The sequence below is a fragment of the Dromiciops gliroides genome, chromosome 5 (assembly GCF_019393635.1).
Source record: "Dromiciops gliroides isolate mDroGli1 chromosome 5, mDroGli1.pri, whole genome shotgun sequence".
In the NCBI taxonomy this organism is placed as follows: domain Eukaryota; kingdom Metazoa; phylum Chordata; class Mammalia; order Microbiotheria; family Microbiotheriidae; genus Dromiciops; species Dromiciops gliroides.
Window position 1 is genome coordinate 40,485,979 of NC_057865.1, and position 23,364 is coordinate 40,509,342.

Below are 23,364 nucleotides of genomic sequence, written 5' to 3' on the forward strand. Positions count from 1 at the left end.
CAACATTTGTTTTTATAAGATTTTGAGTTCCAGATTTTTCTCCCTCCCTCCCTCCCTTCCCTCTCCCCTCCCCAAGACATATGGGTTATATATGTATAATTACATTAAACATATTTCTGCATTAGTCATGTACTTTAATGGCCCAAGAATCATCTCACTACCTTCACTTGCCCTGGGAAGAAATTAAGATGCAAGCTGACTTAAAAACCTTGTTAGAATCGAAAAATACTTTATTTGGCATTTTGATATAATTCACAGTAACTCATTCCAGCAACAGACAAAGACCTGATTTCTCAACAACAATGTTGGCCTATGGAAGAGGTGTGTGGCTAAGGCATGCAAGAGAATAATCATAAAAGCTCCAAGCATCTCAGTGCATCACTGAAAGGTTCCCATCTGACAAGGCTCTGTTTCACCGTGGCCCAGTAAGTCAGGTCTGGTGTGGAGGTGCAGCAAAAGGACAAGACTCTATCATGGTCTGACAATCCATCTACCAATCCGATAAAGTTGCTCTGGATCGTTTTCTTGCAACATCTGGCGTTTGAGTGACAGATCTGAAATACTTTTTGGAATCTAGATGCACTAGAAGTTTATTACAATTTGTAACCACAGTTAATTCTATGTAGTTTATGGCAAACCATAATGATGCTGTATGATTGTAATGTACAACCTATATCAGATTGTGTGCTGGCTTTGGGATAGGGGAGGGAAGGGAGGATGGGAGAAAAATTTGGAACTCAAAAAAAAAATCTTTATATGTAACTGGGAAAAAATTTTTAAAAATAAAATAAATTTTTTTTAAAAAGAAAGCAAAAAAAAGCATGATGTTGTGAAGGCTTTCCCTTGTGTTACTACAAACAGTCAAATACATATTTAAAGAGGACTTCTGACCTTCCCTGGGTGCCATGGGCCCATGGGGCACAGTCTGGGGAATCTCTGGAGACCTTCTCTGAATCTTAGTTTTAAATGCATAAAATTAAACATAGAAGATCACAAAGTTAATCAATCACAGTGAAATATGATTATCAAAATATAAAACAACAACAACAACAACGGCAAATAAGTTTACAAACACCAGGTTCAGAATCTCTGCTTTAAATCTTTCTTCAAAAAAACAAAAACCCCAAACAGTGCTTGGGGCCTCAGAGCTAATATTACAGCTTTCTGTACCCCTCTCATTATGCTTTTGCTTCTTTGCCATCAATTTACTCAAATTAGAAGTTTAAAAAGCCAAAGTCCAATCAAAGATCCTACTACCAGTCTGGGTGACTGATGGTTAATGAATTAGCTATTTGGAATACATCTTCAGTGGGAATACATCTTCAGTTAACCAGATAGATATTAGAATTAATATCGGTGGTAGGCAAGGTAATAGTTAATGATTTGGAAACAATGAAAAATTTTGATCTAGATATTTCCTATGCTTTGATTCATTATGGGGCTATCAAAGAATCTTTCAATTTCCTGCAAAAACATGAAATTCAACAGGAAGGGACAATTATCCATCATGATTCTTGTACTGCTCAAACAGGTGTGGCTGTCTCCCGGCCCCCTTAAACACTCAGTGACCCCCTAAGCTGCCCAGCCCTAGATCCTAGCAGTCAGCTTTCGGGCTTGTTCTTGCAACTCCATTTTTGCAACTGCTGAGAGATGCACTTCATCGGGCCCATCTGCTATACGTAAGGTTCGAATCATGGCATACCTGGAGAAGAGAGAATTGAGGGAAAGTTTACTCAAAGGTAAACTGACTTCAGCATCAGCCTCAGGGAAGGGCAACAGTGGTACTGAGTTGAGCAAGCCTGCCATGAGGGAGCTTAGCAAGGCCACCAGTTAAAAAGGAAGGGAAATAAGTTCTGTGGGAGCCAGGGCCCAGGCAGGAACAACCCACAAACTTGCTGAGGCAGCTTTCTGTCTATTCAGCCTTGAGAGGAGGCCTTCCAGAGATCCATGGGCCCAATGCCCAACATCTGCCTCCGCACGAAGCCCAGGGAGGAGGGGACGGTGCCACATATGCCTCAGCTATGTCCATAGGCCAGGGTGGGGGAAAAGGCTTTCTGGCTTCTAGAAAGTTCCATTCCTAAGCAGATTTCTGTGATTCACATTGCTTACAGGCTGTGCTCATCAAACGAAGTTGCCCCAGGCAGCACGTACAAGCCCCGATGGCAATGATTTCTACTCACATATTGGCTAAAGGAAAATCCTGAGAGACTCCAGCTCCCCCACAAACTTGAATTGCCTGGTCAACAATTTTGCAGACAGCCCGTGGGGCGGCCACCTTGATCATGGCAATCTGTAAACACAAGAAGCAAAAGCAGAAAGATAAAGCACTTGGGAGAATTTGATATGATCTACGTAGATGTGTGAAATGGGACTGGAGGATTCTCCTACAGGGTTCTCTCAGGAAACAGTATTTTGACTCAGACAGCTATAAAGATGTCCCTGTGACCCAGTACGTAGGCACCATTTGTTATTTTGGTCAGATCTGCGGTTTCCTTTTTGTAGGGAGCCCAGTAAAGAGAAGTTCCTCACTGACCATCACTGGCAAGTAGTTGATGTTCTTAGAAGAGTTATATCAAGAAGCTGTGTGACTTGTCCAAGGTCACACAACTAGAAAATGCCCTCTATCTATCTATCTCATTAGGAAAAGGAAAGGGTCACATCAGAGACAAACACAAGTTGGCTGCTGAAAACAAACTCCCAGAAAACAGCACTTGTGCAAACAGTTCCTCCAAATCATTTCATTAGATGGAAATATGAAAATGAGTCACTTGAAGCTTTGAAGTCAAACCCACATGCAGGCCATCAGACATCCTAATTATGCTCGTTGCCATCTGGAATTCTTAGGCTACTAATAGCTAACATTTGCATGGCACTTGTTCATGCTCAGTGCTTTACAATGATTATCTCATTGGATCTTCACAACCACCCTGGGAGGTAGGTGCTATCATAACCTCCACTTTGCAGATAAGAAAGCTGAGGAAGACTAGGTGACTTGCCCAGGGCCCCACAACCAGCAAGTGTCTGAGGATGTGCTACCTAGCCTGAAGGCACAGAGTCCCCAATTCAGTTTACCTCCTTCCTGGCCTGGGCACTGCCCACAGTGTCAATGCTGTGGGCCGCTTTCAGGGTCAGCAGGCGCACCTCCTCGATAGCAATGCGACTTTCGGCTATCCAGTGGGCCACCACCTCCTGCAGGAGAAGAAAAGGGTAAGCAGAGCATCAGTTTTTATCACATGAATTGAATCCTTTTTTTTGGGGGGGGCAATGAGGGTTAAGTGACTTTCCCAGGGTCACACAGCTAGTAAATGTCAAGTGTCTGAGGCCACATTTGAACTCGAGTCCTCCTGAATCCAGGGTCCGTGCTTTAACCACTGTGCCACCTAGCTGCCCCCTACATGAACCGACTCCTAACACAGCCTTGCAGCCTGCCTCAAATCAAGCCGACAGAACATAAAAAAGCTTTAAGCCAGAAAATCACTAGCAAGAGGTTGGAAATCTTCCACAAGGCTGAGCCTGTTAAAAAAGAGTAGCCGACATGATGCTACGGCTGTGAGCCTGACAGATACCACAAGATGCTGGATGTTGCATTTTCAATTTTAACTCAAGTTGCACATGATTGTAGACTGAACGCTGAAAGGGTGGAGACCTGAGAAGGCTGTCACATTCAAACTCTTTATGTTACAGATGAGAAAGCTGTACCTGGAAAGATTAAGTGATTGGCTGAAAGTCCCACCAGGACTTGAACCCAGGGCCTCTTCAAGCAAATCCAGGGCTTCTCTTTGAAAGTCCATCCCCATCATCTTCGGGGTCTGAGAAGGCATTGCTCACTGCATCCCTGTTTAAATCAGTGTCCTTTGTGGACGCTTGTGCGGATAGAATGACCACAGACCCCAATCCTCCTAGAGTGATGTCTGGTCCTGGAGTCGTGCTAACCCTGGGCCCTAAAGCAAAGCTTCTTCAACTGTGGGTCTTTTACCCATGAAAAATTTGGCAACAGTCAAAGGTCATGTATACCTATTTTATATACTCATATACCCGGGGTTGTATAAAAATTTCTCAGGTGAAAAGGGGTAGTGAGTGGAAAAAGTTTAAGAAGCCATGGCCTAAAGAAGAGAGGCAAGATAGGTGGGATTTCACTGGAACTCACTACACATTCCCTTACAGAATTTCTCTTATAGAATTTTTCTTACAGAGTTTCCTAAGCAGAAAACATTCAGATGTGCCACTGCGACAGTCGGTCTTGGACCAGTTAAGCTGTGTGAGATCCTCTTCAGAATGCAGCCCTGAGGAGCACCCGTGAGCAAAGGAAGGTTCCGTTTTCAGCAGAAATCAAAGGCTTGGCTTCATGGGAAGACGTTTCTTGTTGGATCCCTCTCAATGCCCAATGCTGATTAAGAGGATGATGTGTAAATGTAACCAGGTGAGCGGCTCATAATCACAGGGCCTTGGTTTTCTTCACTAGGAACAAAATGTTCAAATGTGATGTTGGCTCTGCTGCTCAATCTGACACTTGACAGAGAAATGAACAATCCCCAGCAAACCTACAGTCACATCTTTCTGCTGTGAAATTGTATGATAACCATTTCCCCTTCCCCTCCCCCAGAATCAGAATGAATTTAATGCTAGGAAGAGGAGCCAGATTTATAATTTCATAAGGAAAGTTGTTTCTCTGGAGGAAAAAAAAATCCCATAGAAACCACTACCTATGTTCTCTCCTCCCCACTAAAATGTATGTTAGCTTCGGGAAAAAGAGTCATCGTATTCCAAATATCTTCTTTGGGGATGAATACGGCCCTCGGAGAGTCCTCCCTAGTTACTTGCTGCGGATTGACTAGTACGGACCTCTGATCTCAAGTCGTTTTGCATTCCCCTCCTGATTGGGAGCTAGGTACCATTGCCAGACATCTAGAGGGAGGCTCCAGCGCTCTCAGGGAGATGGAATGTTACTGTTTACCACATGCTCATGGCTTCTCTCCTGGGGCTCTGGCAGATTTTTCTGGTTGGTGCCAGATGTAAGGAATTTCCAGTGAGGGGAGGGAGGCAGATTTTTGGAAAGTACATTAGCTCAGAAACAAGTGGGAATATTGTTTAACAACCTGTCACCCCAGGTAGCCCTAAAGCATCCCTGGTGCCACTAGATATGTTCATGCCATAGAGATGCCGGCCTGCCCCTCCATCCCTGTTGTGCCCCTCTGCCATCCTGTACCAAATGCTAACAGATACACTTCAAGGGCACAGGAGGGCATGGGGTCAGACAGCCAATGAACATCTTATTAGGCATCTACTATGTGCCAGGCACTAGGCTAACTTTTGGGGATACAAAAAGGACAAAAGACAATCCCTGCGGCCAAATGAGGGAAACATGTGAATGAATGACTGTGTTGTCTAGATAATTTGCAGACAGTCTGCAGAGGGAGGGCACTAGCATGAACAGGGACTCGAAAGGCTTCCTGTAGAAAGTGGGGATCCGGATAGGATTTGAAGGAAGCCGGGAAGTGGAGACCATTCCGGGCACGGGGGCCATCCATGAAAATGCACAGATTGGAAAACAGAGTCTCTTCCCGGCGTGAGGGAGAGCTTGTGCCGAGGCAAGGAGTCAGGACGGGGAGGCCAGTCTGGGCCACGATGCAGAGGGCATCCGAAGGGGCGACATGAAGTACAGACGCCAGCCGCAGCCACACAAAAGACCTTTCTAGGCCCAGTCTTATCCTAGAGGCGACAGGAAGCCACCCAAGGTCCTCTGGGCTTTAGGCATTGAATCTGGCAGAGTGAGGAGGCCCAGAAGGAGACGGGATTGTTTCGGGAAGGGGCGAAGAAAGCCTGACCCAGGTGGTTGTGGTGTGAGGGCCTTCTGAGCCGTGCCCTGGAGCTGAGAGCTGCTTGGTGTGGCCAGAGGGCAGTGCCGAGAAAGGGGGAAAGGGAGGATGTTATCAGTGCTATTCAAAACACATGAGCTCCACCGGGCAGGTGGGGAGGGGGCTGCCGGGGGCTTCCAAACAGAGCAACACGATCAGAAGGTGCCTGAGAAATGTTTGCCTGGGTTAGGGCAAATGGGGGAGGATGGGGCGGGGGCCAAAGACCAGAAGGGAGGCGACTGCAATAGTCCAGGCAGGTGGGAAGGGGGGCTTGTACTTGAGTGAGAGCAAGGGAAGAGAGAAGAAGGAGCTAAGAGCCAACTGGATGGGATACATTCCTGGCTATGAGGGAGGAGTCCAAGATGATGCCAAGACTGTGAACATGGAGCAGCAGCGGAGTGACATCCTACCCAACAGATCGGAGATGCCGATGCTGTGAGGAAGAAGCAGCTCGGGAGAAAGATCAGCAGGGCTCCCCCAGGTGGGCCTGTCCTGTAGGGAAGCTGGAGACACGGTTCTGGAGCTCAGAAAAAGGTCTGGACTAGAGAGAGGGATTTGTGAGTCATCCCCCGAGTGACTGAGAGGAAAGTGACCCCTGCTCAATCATTCTCTGGAACTCAGCCGCGATGCGTCAAAGGCGTGGTCATTTATTTTCATTCTCACGAGAACGGACACGTGCAAATAAGTGCCACGGCCAGCCCGTGTGACGGCCTCAGTACTCAGTGAAATGGGAGTCCTGGCCTCGTGCTGTGAGCAGAGTGGGAGAGAGTGGCTGGTAGTGAAGAGAAGAGGTCAGCAACAGCTCCTGCGGGGGATGAGATGGGGCAGGGCAGGGCCGCTGAGCCGCAGCGCCGCTCGGCCCACCACGTACCATCCATCTGTAGTGGAGGAAATCACTTCAGCTCTGTTACTTTTCCAAGCTGGGTCGAGGAGCCCTGGCACAGCAGGGAGAAACCAAGGCACAATATTGACCCAGGGAGGGTGGGAGCAGCAGGACCAGAAGTCCCAGGACAGCAGCTAGGGAAACATGCAAGTGTCAGGCTCAGGGGCTTTCAGATGCAGCTGGAGCAAAGGACAGTGAGAGTGAAGGAAACGAATCAAAAAGGGACTGAAGACCACATTGGGGAGGGGGAACAGACCTTCGATTTCAGGGACTAGGGCATGGCCCCTCCCGGGACTGACACCTTCTCTGCACCTTGGAGTCTCAGACATCTGCTGTCTGCAGCAACGAGAGGTTAAGTGACTTTCTCAGAGTCACACAATCAGGTAGTGTCAGAGGTGGGACATGAACTCAAGTCTTCCTAGCTCTCTGACCAGCTCTCAGGCCAGGAGCCTGATGTACACATACGTGTACACACCTTTACTGACATATACTTAAATATCTCATTGAACAAGTAAGGAAACTGAGCCTCAGAGAGGTTCATGACTGGCTCAGTTAAGTGTTAGGATTAGAATTCACATCTTCCTTGAGAAGGAAACACAGCTAAGAAGGACACCTTTAAAAGTAACATGATGACTTTATTATATTCTTTGAAAAGCCAAGTTGTACACAATAAAGATTCACATTTTCACACAATCCCCTTTTCTGTTCTATTTTCCATATGGAAATGTTCTCTCTCTCTCTCTCTCTCTCTTTCTCTCTTTGGTGTTTGTTAAGTCCAGAAAAAAAAGTTACAACTGTGAAAATGGCTCCCTTGATTTGCTTGAGTGCCCCAATTATCCAGGTAATCAGAACAACTTAGGACTGGCTACATTGGCTAACTTACCAACCATCCTTTGCAGGGGCCAAAGTCAACCTAGCTGGAGAATGAGTCACTCTGAAGCCAATGAAGCTCCTACGAGCACTGAAGCAGATCCTGAACTATTGGTGATGGTGGTTTATGGACCTTCCAGGGACATCCCTATCCGACCTGACTGCAAGTTATAAGGCTATGAACTTTTTATTGTCTCCAGCTCTCCCCATCTCTGGTCATGAGACTCTCAGGATTATCCTGTTTTTGAGAAATCTCCTTATCAAGACATCTCCTCATCAAGCCTTAGACTGTGAACTGCTTCTCAACAAGGATGCTTCCTGATTTGTGTGTCAAAGGCCACCTCTTGGACCCTGGAATTCCTCAGTCCCCCTCCTCTTGAGAATGGAACCCACTGGGGCAGCTAGGTGGAGCAGTGGATAAAGCACCGGCCCTGAATTCAGGAGGACCTGAGTTCAAATTCAGCCTCAGGCACTTACTAGCTGTGTGACCCTGGGCAAGTCACTTAAACCCCATTGCCCCGCAAAACGAAAACAAAAACAAAAAAAAGAGAGAATGGAACCCACTGACTAAGCCCACCTCTCCCTCCAAAATTCCTTAACTGTCTTTGTTTAAAATGTATATAAACCCACACAATCTACTACCTGGTGTCCTATTCAGCATAGGCTGGATAGTACCCATTTTCTTCCCTGCTTAATAAAAATCTTTCTTTAATTTTACAAGCATTGTCTTTCTCTGGTTTTCCTTCCCTTTTGGGAAGAAGGGGATTTAAATCTCAAGAACTGGCCTTTGCATTCTCTGGAGAACTGGCTTGTTCGGTTCTCAGTTCTTCCCCTTTGGGGAATGAGAAATCTAAATTCCTTTTTTTTTTTTTTAGTGAGGCAATTGGGGTTAAGTGACTTGACTAGGGTCACACAGCTAGTAAGTGTTAAGCATCTGAGGCCAGATTCGAACTTAGGCACTCCCGACTCCAGGGCCGGTGCTCTATCCACTGCGCCACCTAGCTGTCCCTCTAAATTCCATTTAAGAGAGGTTTGCCTCAGTTTACAAAATAAAACAAAACTGAATGTAATCTCCTTGAGGGCAGGAACTGGGGTATTTTTGTCTCTGTATATTCAGAATTTAGTCCAGTGCCTTATACACAGTATGTGCTTAATAATTGCTTCCTGGTTATTGAGAGAGAGAGAGAGTGAGCGAGGGAGAACCCTGGGTCTTTTGAATTTTAAGTGCCATCCCTCAAGGAAGCCTGGCACACCCAAGTCCCAATCCCCTCTCTAAGCTCCCCAGCTCTCTGAAGCTGTTTCTTCATCTGTGAAATGGGGAAAATAATATCTGCATAGGATTTTCATGAAGCTCAAATGAGATAATGCATGCAAAACCTTCTGTAAACCTGAAAAAAAGCAATTTTTTACTCTGTCAGAGAGACAGAAAGTCTGAGGTAAGAATTCTCTCTCCCACTTTAGCCATGCTTTGGCATGGTGACCTTACACTTCATCGGACGTACAGTTATATTCCTATACTTACTACTCAGGAATACTGAATCCATCTATGTTTTCAGAGAATTAGGATGTAGCACAACCCAAGTCACTTAACCTTCCCCAAAGTTCTGACACCTGTAAGTATACACAAACTTATTTTACTTCAGTGAAAAAAAATCCTGTTTCTAAGAGGAATTAGTGGCATGAATGCTCAGTGGAAAGAGAACCAAAATGAAGTGCATCTATTTAAAACATGCTTACGTGTGTGTATAATTTCTTCTGAAAGGCCACTCTCTGGGCTGCTCGCTCACACATGATCTGTAAAGCCTTTTCAGCCATACCAATCGATCGCATACAGTGGTGAATGCGGCCAGCTCCAAGTCGTCCTTGGGCAATCTCAAAGCCCCTTCCTTCCCCTGTGTAAAATCAAGGGAGAAGCAGAGAAAAAGGCAGGCCATGATACACAAAACACCTCAATGAATCAATAATCCATGCAGGTGTCCCTCCCTCAATCAGCACAAACCACAACCCATTCCTGCCTCTGGTGTGTTTCTCTAGTGCACTGCCTCCCATGTTATTTGTCCTTCATTCTCAAAGAGGACCACGGCATGGAAGGTGATGCCATGCCCTGCACTGAACTGAATTTAAGTGAGGGAGTCCTGTGCAGAGTCACCAGCCTTACTCTCTTCCAGAACTCTTTGGGTCCAGTGGCAAAATATACATCAGGACGACTGGCGATGGCCCCAATGCAGCGGGAGACCTTGGCCTTTTAAGCTAAGGCCTTTTCCAGGTCTCAGTTTGCCTGAGGCAATGCCCACTCAGTGATTAAAGCTAGGGAAGAAGTGAGGCAAAGAAATTACCTAGTCAAAAAAAAAATAGACAAAAGGGGTGTGGAGGGGGGAGAAAACTTTCAGGGTTTCTGGCCAAAAGAGAGCCAATTGCTATTTAGGCCCACCCTGAGCCATCGAAACGTCAAAACAAAGGCAAAATGAGGCCTGGGCTGGGACCCAGGGCTGTCACAGGAAATGGGTGGGGGTCCTTAGGTATCCCTCTTTAGAGAATTCTACTTCTCCCACACAATCCAATTAGAATAAAACAGTCTTTTATTTGGGTGCTTAGAGAAAGTGACCAAGAGGGAAGTCAAAGCCTTTACCTGGAGGGGAGGAGACCAGAAGAAAGGCCAAAGCTTTTATAGAGAGGAGACGGGTCGACCACCTGACAGTGAGAAGCTCCTTTTCAGAGTGGCATGGGAAAGGCCTGGATGAGGGGTGGTGGTCCTGACCGCTGAGTCATCGCTGTCCCCTGCCACCGCTCAGGCAGTAGTCAGTCACACCTAATGGGCTTATTATCCCCTTTATTTCTTAGGTGTGTCCATCCTTTAGTTTAGCTTCTCAAGGAGAAAACCTTTGAGTTAGGCCAGGCCTCTGTCATTGGCCAATCAATGAGGGCCAGAGTTAGTTAGGTTTATAACTCCTCCATGAAGCATCTGCCCATCACAGCGGCAGGCTCCCTCAAGGTCTTCTAAGTCAGAACACGGGTGGTCTACCTCAGGAGAAAATGGGGCAGATAGAAGTTAGGTGACTTGCCCAGAGACACAGCATTTTTGTTGTGCAAGTCACCTAACTTCTATCTGCCTCCATTTTCTCATCTGTGAAATGGAGAGAATAATAACAGCACCTACTTCCCAAAGTAGTTGTGAGGATCAAAGGAGATAATGTTTTTAAAGCATGATTTGAACTCAGGACTTTCTGACTCCAGGCCTAGCACTCTGTTTTTTTTGTTTTGTTTTGTTTTTTAGTGGGCAATGGGGGTTAAGTGACTTGCCCAGGGTCACACAGCTAGTAAGCGTCAAGTGTCTGAGGCCAGATTTGAACTCAGGTACTCCTGAATCCAGGGCCCGTGCTTTATCCACTACGTCACCTAGCTGCCCCAGGCCCAGCACTCTGTCTGCTGTACCTCTGCATTCCCCATCAGGTCCATGCTTCTGGACTTCTCTGAGCCCTCTAACCAGCTCTGCCTTCCCTCAAGCTTTTCAGCTTCTTTTCGGGTGGTGTCTTCCTCTATTAGATTGGAAGCTCCTTGGGGGTAGGGACTGTCTTTGTTTTTATTTGCATTTGTATCCCTTCCTGGCACATGGTAGGTACATGATAAATGTCTACTGAAAAATTGTACCACCAGCTGCCCAGGTGAAAATGCAAATGCCAGGGATGGTCAGTGCTGCTTACAATTCCACCTCACATATAAGAAGCAAATCAAGAATGTAATGGAGTTGTTCAGGAACAAGTAGGGGGCAGCTAGGTGGCATAATGGATAAAGCACCAGCCCTGGATTCAGGAGGACCTGAGTTCAAATCCGACCTCAGACACTTGACACTTACCAGCTGTGTGACCCTGGGCAAGTCAGTTAACCCTCACTGCCCTGCCCCCCCCCCCAAAAAAAAGAATAAGTAGGAAGTTTTAAATTTCAGTGAGACCATTATTTTAGGAGAAACAAGGCATCTTTATGATTTTGTTTTATTTTCAAGTTTGCCCTATACATTTATGTATTTAAGTAGAGTACAAATAGATATTCAGCACTTTACTAATATTTTATCATTCCATTTTCCTACTGATCTCTCTGAACTGACAATTTCCCTAATAACGAGTCAGAGTTTTAATAATCATTTCCTGAGAAGTTATTCTCTAAAATGGACACTATTCTTAGGAAATATTTTCTGAGTATATCTTACCTAGTATTAAATTGGAAACGGGCACTCGTACTTTGTTAAAATGTATCTCAAAATGTCCTCCATGGAAATTATCTACAAAAGAGAAAGTATACTTAAAATTTTAAAACTTGTAAGAACAGTCGCTTCATATTACTCACTCAGTAGCTTATTGAATTAAATTGAAGAACAGGGAAAGAATTCACAGGATTTGTTTAAATCAAGGGATTAAAATAATCCTCCATTGTACCAAGCTAATTCTAAACTTGTCCGAATTTAATATGCTAACTTTTCCACAAAGAGTGGAAGAACTTAAGGGAGAATTTCAGGTGGCTAAGCTTCAGAAAAATGTCTGGAATTGCTTCAAAAAATTGCTGGCTAATGCACCTCATGCTCTTGTGGTGACTTGCAACAGCTAACCTGATGACCAGAGCAGGCCTTTGCTGCTCTTCCTGGGCAGTGATACTGGTGGGTTTTTATCATTGCATTGATAAAGGGAGGTTCTGTTGATGCTGTTTGGTAGCCAGGGGCATCATGCCGCAGAAGCTATGGGCCACACTTTCAGGTTCTGGAACCCTGGGTCCTGAGATCTTAACGACTATTACACAAAAATATATCTTATGCAAATGTACATGTTACATGTTATGGTAGTTCTAGTTCAGCAACTAACACGTGGTCTCTGGGAAAATCAGTCTCTTATCTTAACACAGTTCTACTCTGTGATGTGCTGGTAGGTGTCTCACAACCAGCTCTCCAGGAAAAAAACAAGTATGGGCCATACACTTTTAATTTTAATCTGTGATACTAACATTTTGGTCACTTTCTTAAGTCTAGATAACCCCCAAAACAATAAATCAAGCCCAGATTTGTAGCATTTACCAAATGTCCAGGTATAACTACTCACTCTAAAATTTAACAATCAGCTTGTGTGAGCTGGTTTGAGCTGGTTCCAGCACATCCCTTTTTCTAAGTGATAAGTTTACTTATTAATGACAACGTCCAAGATTTTGGAACACTGCAAGGCAATGTTCCACTTAGTATGTAGCTGACCCTCCCTTCTGAGTAAGTTCATCAGCCATAACATTATACTGAATAGCTGGGTTAGTAACAAATTCTTGGAAGGCAATCCACCAGCAAGTGCCAAATGGAATGCCCACAATTCTACCAGCATGGACAAGCCTGGCTGGAGGAGGTAGTTATAAAAACTAGATCACTTGTTCATCAAGAATGTATCAGATGCCTACGAGGTGTCACGCAATGGGTGGACCCTGCTAACCCCTGGAAACGACGGTCTACACTCCTTGCTGCCCTGCAGTCTAGCTCCTGTCATCCCCACTCTACCGAAACCAGTGACCTCTCAGTGGCCAGATCACATGGCCTTTCTCCAGTCTTCCTCCTCCAGATGTTTCTGGAATAGAAGTCACTGTTGACCATGCTCTACTGAAGACTCTCCTCTGGCTTCCATGACACTCCCCATCATTCCCTTCTTTGTCTCCTCCAGCCCCCTAAGTAGGGGTATAGCTATCAGAACTCAGAGCGCTCAAGATTTCCTTTTCTCTTAAAACCCTGCCTGACAAAGATTTTCTGCCCCTCCCAGAAGAAAATGCTCTACCCATAACACATTCTATTCTGTGCCAGATCCTTATTTATGCATATCATGTAGTTCCCTCAATCACATTTTAAGGTCTTGAAGGGCAGGGGCTGTATTTTTTTCAGCTTGGTATTATACACAGGACTCTATATACAGAAGATATTTAATAAATATTTTACAAATTAAATTAATCTGTTTGAGTAGATATTTCTCACTTACCTAAATACCCAAAGACTGACAGTGGCCTTACCAATTCCACTCCTGGTGTGTTGATTGGAACTAGTATCATGCTGTGTCGCTTGTGTCTATTCCAGTAAAAAAGAAGTGATGTCAGGATGACTTGCAATAATAGCTCTTTTTAATTTTTATACCATGAAAGCAATAATGTCTGAAATGGTAAAAATGCAAATAGCCCCAAGAGACAGGCTTTGATTCTAAATAATTCAGAAGGCTAATCACATGATGACTTCAAAGATACATAGAAATTACTACTTTGTAAAAAATTAAATTGATTTTTATCAAGGTTTTTTTGTACCTAGTGGATAATTTTAAAAGACGCCCAGGAGAAGTCAACATTCCAAGAGGGCTGCATTTGATTGAAAAAGAAATGACAACTGAAATGACAGAAGGTTAAATGGTACATTCCATAATCTTTATCTACATACCTCTGAAGATTAGGAGAAATTTTATAAATGCAGGAAATTCCACAGTGAAGCACACACAGAAAGAACACTTTCCAAAATCTTTTCCAAATACATACTTTGGCAAAATGATTGTGAATGATGATTGAATCAAATCTACTTTCACAACATACTTTAAATTCTAGTCTGCTTTCTGGAAATTAGGTTTCATTTCTATGAAACCATCTTTGGCTTCTAAACAGGTTGTAAAATCAAAACTTATTTTATTACCTGGGTGCAGAAGAACTTTTACTTCGACCCAAGACAATCGCAATCTTACATTGTGGATTCCCAGCTCCTAAAAGAGAAAAGAAAATGAGCAGGAAGCTTCCTAAAAGATCATTTGACTTTAAAACTCCTAATTTTGTTTTCCCCTCTAAGTTACTCATGTATTTGTTCTTGGCAAAACAATAGAAGCAGCAAATCTTTGACTGATGGAAAATGTGCTTAAGCACAACCTTGTCATTCCAAGAAAAAAAGGCAGGATTCCATCAGCATGAGAAACTGTAGGAAATGCCACAAGGGAAAGAAATAAGGATCCATCTGCTGTCCTTAGGACCAGAGAAGTGTCTCCACCCAAATCAGCCCCAGATGGACATACTCATGCTAGGCTTGTGAAATTCTGGTATCACCTGCTTAGAATTTATATGTTCTGCCAAAATGAAGTACTGTGTTACCGAACAATTAGACGACATGTGATACCCACTACCAATAGGAGACCAAGAAGGGCCTAGGGGTAAGGGCAGAGATGTTTCTAGGACTTTGTTCCCTAAAGTGAAGAGCCAAGCTATGGGTAGGCCTCTTTACTGGGCCTCATTCCGCAGAACACCTTGCTCCATATCAACTCTCCTGCGCTATGAGGCAGTTGGAGTGGGCCCAACCTGGGGCTATTCAAACTCCTAAGAGCCTAGGGTATGTTAAGTCACATTAAGGTCTTATTTGTGTGTTTATTAAAGTATAATGGCTTACAAATTTTTTTCCCCAAATGAAGATTCACTCTTCCACTTCTTTCCCCTCACTTAGAAAGCAAGAACAAAACTCCTGTTATAGGCATGTATAGTTAAGTGAAACAGCATTTTGGACATTGACGATAGATAGATAGATAGATAGATAGATAGATAGATAGATAGATAGATAGATAGATAGATAGATAGATAGATAGATAGATGGATAGATAGATAGATAGATAGAAAGATAGATAGATAGATAGATAGATAGATAGATAGATAGATAGATAGATAGATAGATAGATAGATAGATAGATGGATGGATGGAAGGATGGATAATAGAGAGTTCTACATTTTGGTCCATCACCTCTCAAAGTGGGTTGTGTATTTCATCATGAACTGTTTGGAATCATGATTGGTCATTGTGTAGAATGGATTTCCTAAGTCTTTCAAAGTTATTCGTCTTTATAATATTGTTTATTATTGTATAAACTGTTCTCTTGGTCTTGCTGACTTCAGTCTGCATCAGTTGCTACAAGTCTTCCCAGATTTCCTTCTCATGTTTCTCTTTATCATTTCTTACAGCATTCTATCACATCCATACCACGACTCAGTAAGCTATTCCCTACCTCATGGGCACTCCCTCAATTTCCAACTCTTGGCCACTATAAACAGAGCTGCTATAAATATTTTTGTCCATATGAGTCCTTTTCCTCTTTCTTTAATCTCCCTGGGGTATAGACCAAGTAGTGCATATGACTAGGCTAAAGGGTATGCAGTTTAATTGCTTTTTGGGCAGAGTTCCAAATTACTTTTCAGAATGGCTAGATGAATGCACAATTCTAAAAATAGTATATTAATATACCTGTTTTCTCAAAGCTCCTCCAAAATGACATTTTCCCTTTTTGTCAACTTTGCCAATCTGATAGATACAAGGTGGAGCCTCAGGGTTGTTTTATTCACATTTCTCTAATTATGAATCAGTTAGAACATTTTTTTTCATGTGGCTATTAATAGCCTGGATTTTCTCCTCTGAAAACTGCCTGTTCATATCTTTTGACCACTTATCATTTGGGCAATGGCTCCCTATTCATACACATTTAACCGAGTTCCCTTAACAGAGAAACTTGTTGCAAGTGTTTTCTCTCAATTTACCTGCTTCTCCTCTAATTTTAGCTCTATTGGTTTTGTTTGTGCAAAAACTTTTTAAGTAATCAAAATTACTCATTTTACTTTCCGTGTCTGGCCATGAAGGTGCTTAATAAATCCTCCTGCTTTCCCTTCTTCCCTTCTCCATAGATTTGCCTAGTAATTTTTTCCTTGCTCCTCTAATTTGCTTATAAATGCCACCCTTTATGTTTAAATCTTATTAAATCTTGATTTAGGAGCTTATTTTGGTAGGGCATGTTAATTTGGCTCTAGTTCCTGCCAGACTACTTTACAATTTTCTTAGAATTTTTGTCCAAAGCTGAGTCCTTGCCCTAATGGTGGGATTTTTAGGTTGATTAAACATGAGGTTACTGTGCTCATTTGTTTCTTTATGTTGTGTAAGGTGATTCACTGACCAACTTCTCTATTTCTTAAGTAGTACCAATTTTATTTGTTTATAACTGCTTTGTAGTATAGTATAAGATCTGATAGGTCCCTTTCTTCCCCAATTTCTTCATTAGTTCTCTGGAGATTCTTGGACTTTTATTTGTTTCAAATGATTAAAAATATTTTTATAGCTCTACAAACTAATCTTTTGGTAGTTAGATTCATATGACACTGAAAAAGTAAATCACTTTAGATAGTACTGTCTTTATATTAAATTGGCTTGGCCTATCCATGTGCAATTATATATTTCTCCATTTATTTGGATCTATCTTTGTGTAAAATACTTTGTAGTTGTATTCATATCGTTCCCATGTGTGTCTTGGCAGGAAGATTCCCATGTATTTTGTATTTTCTGCAGTTATTTTAAGGGGAATTTCTCCAGCTCTTTAAGTACAATCACCTTTTTAAAAATTAATTTTATAGACTTCATATTTTTGTTTTCCCCAGCTAGAAATCTCCAGCAGCAACTAAGAGCCCTAATAAACACATACTCTATGTCTTTCCTTTTTGATCAATAGCTCTATAGTCATCTAGTTCCCGAGGGGAAAAAGCATGCTATAGATATTAAATCTGCCAAAGATATTTTATCAGTTGAATTTGCAACAATGATGCCTGCCCAAGTTTCAAAACAGGTCTGTACAAGATCCTACAGCAATTAAAATTCTTTAATTTTTTTGTAAAGTGTGGTTTTAAGTAATTAAAATAATCCAAAGACTTGATAAGATTTGCCAGGAATTGTTCCCTGAAACAACAGCAGCATTATAGAAGATAAGAACCCCTCATTAAGAAACAAGCTAGTCTCATTGCCAGCAGTTAGGAGGGCAACTAGGTGGCTAGCGTGTCAGGCATAGGGTCAGGAAGACTTGTCTTCCTGGCCTCAGACACTAACTAGTTGTGTGACCCTGGGCAAGTCACTTAACCTTGTTTGTCTCAGTTTCCTCATCTGTAAAGTGAGCTGTAGAAGAAAATGGAAAACTGCTCCAGTATCTTGGCCAAGAAAACCCCAAGTAGGGTCATGAAGAGTCAGACGCAACTGAAATGACTGACCCCCACCACCTCCCTGGCGGAGAATTTCCGGAATCAGTTTCCACTCTTGCTGTTAGCATCTATCTAATGGTGCTTTTTGGGCACATCTGCTGATGACAGTGCCTTTCAGCTAGTACGGGGAAAGGGTGGAGGGGGCCTGTGTATCATCAGTTTTGTGAACTCTGATGGGGAATTTCCTCCAGTTAGGGAGCTCAGTACCTTCTATGTGTCTCAGTTTTAGGGTTGCCTGGAGCCTAGCTTCTCAGATGAGAGGTCGTGACCCCATATGGGGTCTTGAAAAATCTGGCTACAAAGGTTCTGTATACCTATTTTATATACCTATATACCAGGGGTCACATAAAAACTTATTGGTCAAAAAGGGATCACGAGTAGAAAAGGTTTAAGAAGTCCTAGCCGCAAGCTCTGACAGGTTAGTTGACTTGCTCAAACATAGCATGTGGCAAAGGTAGGATTTGAACCAAGGTATGAATTCGTAGTTTTCTATCATCAGTGTTTCTCACCCAGCTTAATGTTGCGGAAAGAATGCTGAATTTGGCATTGTAGTACGTGGGTTAAAATGCTAGCCCTGCCACTGGATAGCCAGTCCCTTAAGTTCTGCAAAGTGATCATCTCTAAGGTGAGTCCAATTCTGAAATTCTACAACACTGAACATCACTGGCAGAAGTGGTCTAGGCTCAGGTGATAAGAGGACTGCTATACCATGGTCCAAAGAGGGATAACTCAGTATAATGACAAGACAGGAAGGGTTGTATTTCTTTCTTTCTTTCTTTTTTTTAAGTAATAAAGGTTTTTTTTATACTTTGGGTTTCCAATTTTTATCCCTCCTTTCCTCCCTCCCCCTTCAAGAAGGGTAGTATTTCAAGGAATGTCTTGGAAGAATTATTTGGAGAAAAGCTATTAAAGAAGATTGGTGGTAGTGGTGAACTTAGCCATGGAACCTGTCCAGGAAAAAGTAAACAGCAGCAAGAGGAGAGAAGCAGGGTCAAAATAAGCATTCATTCTCCAGGTTGTATAGGAAATGAGAAGAAGTCACAGAGAAAAGGCTGACAGAGCTAGGGAGAAGGAGATTTGGCCAGAGCCAGTGACAAAGGAAAGCAGAGGTAAAAGACACATGGGAAAAAGGAGCAAGCATTTATTAAGCACCTACTGTAGTGTTTTATAAATATTATTTCAGCTGATCAGAGGAAGAAAGGTTATAGGGGCCTGCTGGTTTCCACTTTAATCACCAGAATGCTACTTCCCTTAATTCATTCATCTGACTCATTAAGCCCTTGTGTATGTCTATCAGTGAAGGGGAAGCCAGGAGTTCTGCTTTTGTGGAGGACACATTCCATCCAAGGAGAAGACAGGCACACGGGACCTTGGCAATAATATTCTAAAATTCAGAGTGGAATCTACCAATTTTAAAAGTGCAAACCATTCCAATGGCCCCATGGATCCTACAGAAGCCTCTGCTTCTGTGGGTAGGTTCAATGAATACTGAGATGAGAAAGCAGTGAGGAGGCTCTCTGCTGACAGGGGCTGGAGAAGGCCCCCACAATGGACTTCCTAGTCCACCTTTTCTGACTGCCCCTCTAAAGATGGAGGATCCAAGTGTTGCACAAAGTCAGCCATATATTTTGTCTTCTACATGGTTACATATGACTCTATGGGACCTGCGTTTTCTTCCAACTTGGAATTCAATCATTCAAAAAAAAAATGATTCTAAGGGTGTGGGTTCCCATCCATTAACATAGTTTACGACTTCTGCATATTTTTGGATGGAATTGATGATTTTCCATGGCCAAAAAATTTACCATTGGACAGCCTCTGAAAACTCAGCCAAACTTGGAAGACAAAGGCCAGAATTTGCCACAAAGTTTGCATCTGAAGCCAAAAATGGGCTGGAAGGACCTTCCAGATTGTATGCTTTTTTTTTTCTTTTGTGAGGCAATTTAATTGGGGTTCAGTGACTTGCCAAGGGTCACACAGCTAGTAAGTGTCAAGTGTCTGAGGCCAGATTTGAACTCAGGTCCTCCTGAATCCAGGTCTAGTACTCTATCCACTGCATCACCTAGCTGCCCCTAGATTGTATGCTTTACTGGCATAACCTTTAAGAACCGTGGCAACCTCCATCTGATGAGAGAGAATGGAGAAGGACTTTGGTGGAGTCACTGGGCAAAGTACTTATAAACAAATTACAGTGAAGGACTTGGGAAGCCCAGGGGTGTGACAGATGGAAGATTCTCTGCCTGTCTTAAGCTTGCATAGGAACAAGGAAATCCCTCAAATGGACATAAAACAGTTGTGGCTGCATAGTTTCTCTCTAAAACTATGGTGATTAGGGTTTCCAGAAAACAAATTCCTATTGATTTAATTTCTGTGTCTTAGAAGATTTATGGAAGGAGGTGAAGGGAAAGGTCTTTTCACTGACTAGACAAGAAAACCAAAAAGACAAAATATTTTATTGAGCATTATAAATCAAATCATATAACTATACATAGCTGCTGAAAATGTGCGTACAACTTGTTTTCTTTCCCTGATGTGAAATTTTCCATTTTTGTGGAAACGCAGCTTCTTCTGCCACACTTCTGGGTTTCTGCAACAAAACTCTCTTAACTACAGTCCATTAAAAAATATGAGTCAAATAGGAAGCTATTGGCAAGAAGTCTGTTCTCAATTAAAAGAGTTCCATTAACTTTAGCAATAAAAAGACAATAGAATAAAAGTGATGTCCTTACTAGTACTTCAGAAATTTCTCCATAGCTAGACATTTGTACTAGAAAATAAAGGTCTGTGATTTTGGCTGAATGTATAGCCATGTTCCCTTGAACCAATGAAAGATATGCACTTTAAAACTTCTGGACTTCCATCTATTAAATAAAAAAAACCAAAATAACCATTATCATTCATTTATTAAAATTGTTATTGTCCCATTTAGAGATAAAAGCAAATTGTGATAGTTGAGATTCAATCCAGTGTAATGGGGGGGACTGGCCAAGGAGAGCCTAGTCCTTAGAACATGCATCATATGCTCTGCCTGGCACTAACCCTGTGGTGCTTGGGTGAATCCCTTCTGGGCATGTGTGATGGAAGGGCCCTTCTCCCTACTTCAGAGGATGCACAAGATCACTGGATTGTTTCCTGGTGGCTTACTAAGCTGTGATTGGTTTTTTTTTTTTTGCAGGGCTATGGGGGTTAAGTGACTTTTTTGCATGGCTATGGGGGTTAAGTGACTTGCCCAGGGTCACACAGCTAGTAAGTGTCAAGTGTCTGAGGCCAGATTTGAACTCAGGTCCTCCTGAATCCAGGGCCAGTGCTTTATCCACTGTGCCACCTAGCTGCCCCCCTGTGATTTTTTAAAAGCCTTTTAATTGGCTGCTGAGACTAAATTAAGTATCCATATAAAATGTTCAAGAAAAGAAAAAAATCTCTTGTTCTCTTTCCTGGCATTTTTGTGTGACAAGGAAGAATGGCTTTAAACCTTGGGGTGGGGGAGAGGAACAGCAGCATCAACTTTGCCTGCCTTACCACCCCCATCTAATGTTCTGTCCATGAACAAATGATGCCTTTGATCTGGTTGTTTCTCCTTTTCCTAGCCTCAGGTGTTTTGGGTATTTTGAAGTAGGAGCACCAGGAGATTGGTGAGACCAGATAGATGAAAGCTATCCAAGGTCCTAATGACAACCACAATCCTGGAATCTGGGGTAGGAGGAATAGAGTCCAGTGAGAGCCGCAACAGTGACCTGCTAAGCCTTCTCAGTAAATATCCATTTATAAAAGCTAATTGATATTAATTGGTTAAGTTACTGGGGAGTTATTAAGTGCTTAAATGATATTGGGAAACACCCGAGGGGTTCATAAATGATATTAGGGTTAGCCCTAGGAAGAAGCACCAGCTGGTCCTAATGCAAACTGGGAGAGAGCCCAGAGCCTGTTGTACACTAGGAATAACACGATGGCTAATCAGCAAGGGGAAATGGCTAGAGTCATGGTGGGTATGAGTTGGATGCTCATCTGCCAGTTCTGGGCCAAGGAAGTTTTCAACACTGAAGTACCTGATTTTGTAACTGAACCTTCCTTGATGACTAGAAACTACAGAGAAGTCTATCTTTTACTACTTATCTCTACTAACACCAAGTGGCTTTGATTTCTCGTCTAGCTTTTTCTTCCACCAAAGCCCTACTCCTATGCTTCATCATGGTGTGGATGTAATTCTGGTTTCCCAGAAGCTGCCAGCAGATTCCAAGCTGTGGCAAGTCCTAGCAGGGAAGGATCACAGGTCCATTATCTGAGGATCAGCGGAGCTAAATCTGCAAAGGCTCATGATCAATCTGGCCTAAGGATTGGTTTTTGGCAACAGCAACTTTCAAAGATCAGGTCTTGGCTAGAGGAAAGTTTTGCTCTCTGTCAGTGCCCATGGAATATAAGTTAGAGCTCTCTGAAGGAGCCTACCTTTTAGACTGGATAATTCTTCAATTCAAGTTTCTTTTCTGGTTTGGTCTTAAGAACTAACTTCATTTAGTGTAAAAAACAAGCCTGGATGTGGAAAGACACTGTCCATATGAAGAACATGTTTTCGTCCTTGACATTTACCTACTTCTGAAGAGATTATTATTAAGAGATGTAAGGTTTGGGAAGCCATTCCTATGGAGAGTACTTCTCTCCTACAGAGCAATCTGGCAATGCAGAACGCAGTCCTCTGGTTTCATCAGAGAGGGAGACAGAGGATGGATGCTTTGGACGGACATGGATTTTCTCCAGAATTCCCTTCCCTTTCCTGGTCTGACAGCCCATGTTTTTCAAATATTCAAGGCATGGTGCAAGATGTCATCTTTTTTTCCACATGACATTTTCTGTAGACTTTCGTGACTAGCTTTCTCTTTTGGGGGTAAATAACAGTTGGGCCCATTGATTAACTTTGAAAATGTGCTCCCAGGGAACTCTGGAAAGTAAATACGTTTTCAACAAATTTAAGAAATAAGCAATACTATATAATTCAATCTTGCCTTACACAATCTAGCAAAATAACACTATATAGGCTAAAGTCTAATCTTTTCAACTTTATTCTCTTCCCTTTTGGTTCAGTTAAGGTAAGGAAGGTGAGCGTGGATCTCAAATGGAAAAATCAGCACGTGATCAGATTTTTTTCTTGCTTTTTCAGAAAATGGAAAACCCCTTCACAAATATTTCATCTCTTCATTTAGCCACAGACAAAATTTGGCAGATAACAGCCATTGATACAACCCCTATAAAATATAGTCTCTGCTCCTCTGTGTCCTGTACATCACTTTAGTCAAGAACACAGGATACAAATGCAGATTAAATAAATTCAGGGAAAATCTGGGTGGGAGGCCAGGAGATATTCTCCTGCTCTCACTGAACCAGATGGAATAGATAATAGAATTGTTGTTGTCTTTAATCCAAACACTGCACAATTTCAAGGATGTTGACGTGATAGAGCTGAATCAGCCTGAAAAATGTTTCTCTGGCATTTGGCTTGTGTGCATTCCTTATCTCCTCCACCGCCACACTGAGGGGCACTGATAAGCTGGAGCCTACTGGGAGGAGGGCAGCTAGGATGGCCAAGGAATTGGGACTGTCTAGGCTGGACAAGACTCAGGGGGCACGGTCTCTGTCTGCAAACAGGAAGACTTAGACTTGTCATGCCCAGCCCTAAATGACAGGACTAGAGGCAACAGACATGACAAAGAGGCGAATTTAGGTTTGACAGTA

The 23,364-nt window shown here is 42.8% G+C and overlaps 1 protein-coding gene across 1 annotated transcript in view; it reads right to left on the minus strand.

Annotated features, from left to right (window-relative positions):
- Positions 1-207: 207 nt before the first annotated feature.
- ACAD11 (acyl-CoA dehydrogenase family member 11) overlaps positions 208-23,364 on the minus strand; it is a 94,128-nt gene continuing 70,971 nt past the window's right edge. Inside the window, exons 14-20 of the mRNA XM_043966461.1 lie at positions 14,291-14,357; positions 13,599-13,684; positions 11,813-11,884; positions 9,346-9,500; positions 3,073-3,189; positions 2,181-2,290; positions 208-1,702 (exon numbers count right to left, since the gene is read on the minus strand). Of these exons, the coding sequence (XP_043822396.1) occupies positions 1,588-1,702; positions 2,181-2,290; positions 3,073-3,189; positions 9,346-9,500; positions 11,813-11,884; positions 13,599-13,684; positions 14,291-14,357 (722 nt within the window). The 3' untranslated portion in view covers positions 208-1,587. The remainder of the gene's footprint in view (positions 1,703-2,180; positions 2,291-3,072; positions 3,190-9,345; positions 9,501-11,812; positions 11,885-13,598; positions 13,685-14,290; positions 14,358-23,364) is intronic.